A 1,499-nucleotide genomic window follows, 5' to 3' on the forward strand; every position below is an offset into this window, starting at 1 on the left:
AGCCCTGGGAAGCCGCTCCAGGTCCCTCCCGGGGGTCAGGTTCCCACTCAAAGCCCCTCCCTCTCCTGTGGCATAGGAGCTCTGGAGGGTCCACACGCAGCCCATGCCCTGAGTGAGCACCATCCACCACCGCGACATCATCCGACTGGGCCTTGGCGCTCACCGCAGGAACTCAGCCCAGAGTCCGTGAGTCACCCACGCCAGGTGGCCCCTGGGCCATGGGTCGCCCGTCGCCACCCAGGAGCGAGAGTCTCAGCTGCGTGGGCTCGGTCACTGCACTTTGTTTGTGTGTTGTTTGTTTTACTGGGAGTCTCATTTGAGTCATTTACAGATTTGTCTTTATTTCGTGTTTTAAAGTCTCCGCCTGGCCTAAATACATATACGAGGAAGCATGTGCCTTGTCACGTCTCCCGCACCCGCCCACCTGCGGGCCCCCTCCGTTTCCCAGCGTACCCCTGCCCCCACCCTGGGAACTGCCGGCACAGGCTGCTCCATCTGCAAGCGGCGTCTGCTAGATGCTTCCTCTGGGGACCAGGCATCGCGTGGCCCCTGCCCCAGGCCTCGTCCCCTGAGCTTGTTTCCAAGGTGCAGCAGTACCCTCACTGTCCCCCGGGAGTCTCCGCTGGGCCCGCACTGAGGGGACGCCTTGGTGAGGCCTGGCCAAGATCCACTCTTCATTTCCTAAGCTGCAACCTGCAGCCCGGCCCCCAGATCAGCCTGCGATGAGGCAAGAGCTGCCCACTTAAGCTGGACATCCCAGCAGGACTGCACTAACACACTGAAGTGGGGGCCCAGGGCTGGGCCTGTGACCTCATCCTTCCAGGCCACAGTGGCCCAGGCTCACTGGCACATGGCCTTGGCTTTGGCCCGAACCGTTCATGAGCAGACCCAGGGCACTCCAGCAATGGGGAGGGCCGCCCCTTAGGTCCGTGGGCTGCCAGGCACCCTGGGCTCCCCTTGAGGGCTTTTCTGCCTTTCAGCTGTCTCCTGGCCTGCCCCTGTCTGGGCATGTGGCCGTCCATCGGCTGCCCTCCCCGTTGTCACGGTGTCCCTCGTCCAGCTCCAGCCCTCCCATCGCTCAGCCTTCCCTCCCCTCTCCAGCTTGGTCCTCACGCTGCAGCCCACGCACTGCCCCAGGCACACAGACCGATCAGCCTCCCGGGCCTCGTTGCTCCTCTCTGTCCCCCCAGCCCACAGCTCTCTTCTCCCCAGCGCACCCAGGTGTCCAGGCCCATGGCCCTGCAGGCGTCTGCTGGTGGTGACACCAGGGGCCATGCATTTGCAAGTCTGGACTCCTTTTATGCCCCCAGCAGCTCTCAGAGGCTCGGTCTGGCTACACCATTTCATAGTGAAGAAGACAGGTTCTAAGAGAGCACCACCATGAAGCCAGGTACTTCCTGTGTCTTAAGACATCCCTATCACCAACCAGACTGTAGTATTAAATTAAATTGGTGAATGGGGGGAGTGGGGTGCCAGCCCCACCCGCTACTAGAACTCAC

The 1,499-nt window shown here is 62.0% G+C and overlaps 1 protein-coding gene across 1 annotated transcript in view; it reads left to right on the forward strand.

The window, feature by feature from the left end:
• Positions 1 to 637, forward strand: part of METTL22 (methyltransferase 22, Kin17 lysine) — a 15,130-nt gene extending 14,493 nt beyond the window's left edge. Inside the window, exon 11 of the mRNA XM_004706240.2 lies at positions 586 to 637. Coding sequence (XP_004706297.1) covers positions 586 to 637 — 52 coding nt within the window. The remainder of the gene's footprint in view (positions 1 to 585) is intronic.
• The last annotated feature ends 862 nt before the right edge of the window (positions 638 to 1,499 follow it).

This window comes from Echinops telfairi, unplaced genomic scaffold (assembly GCF_000313985.2).
Source record: "Echinops telfairi isolate 266 unplaced genomic scaffold, ASM31398v2 ScPeMD7_5;HRSCAF=22, whole genome shotgun sequence".
NCBI lineage: Eukaryota > Metazoa > Chordata > Mammalia > Afrosoricida > Tenrecidae > Echinops > Echinops telfairi.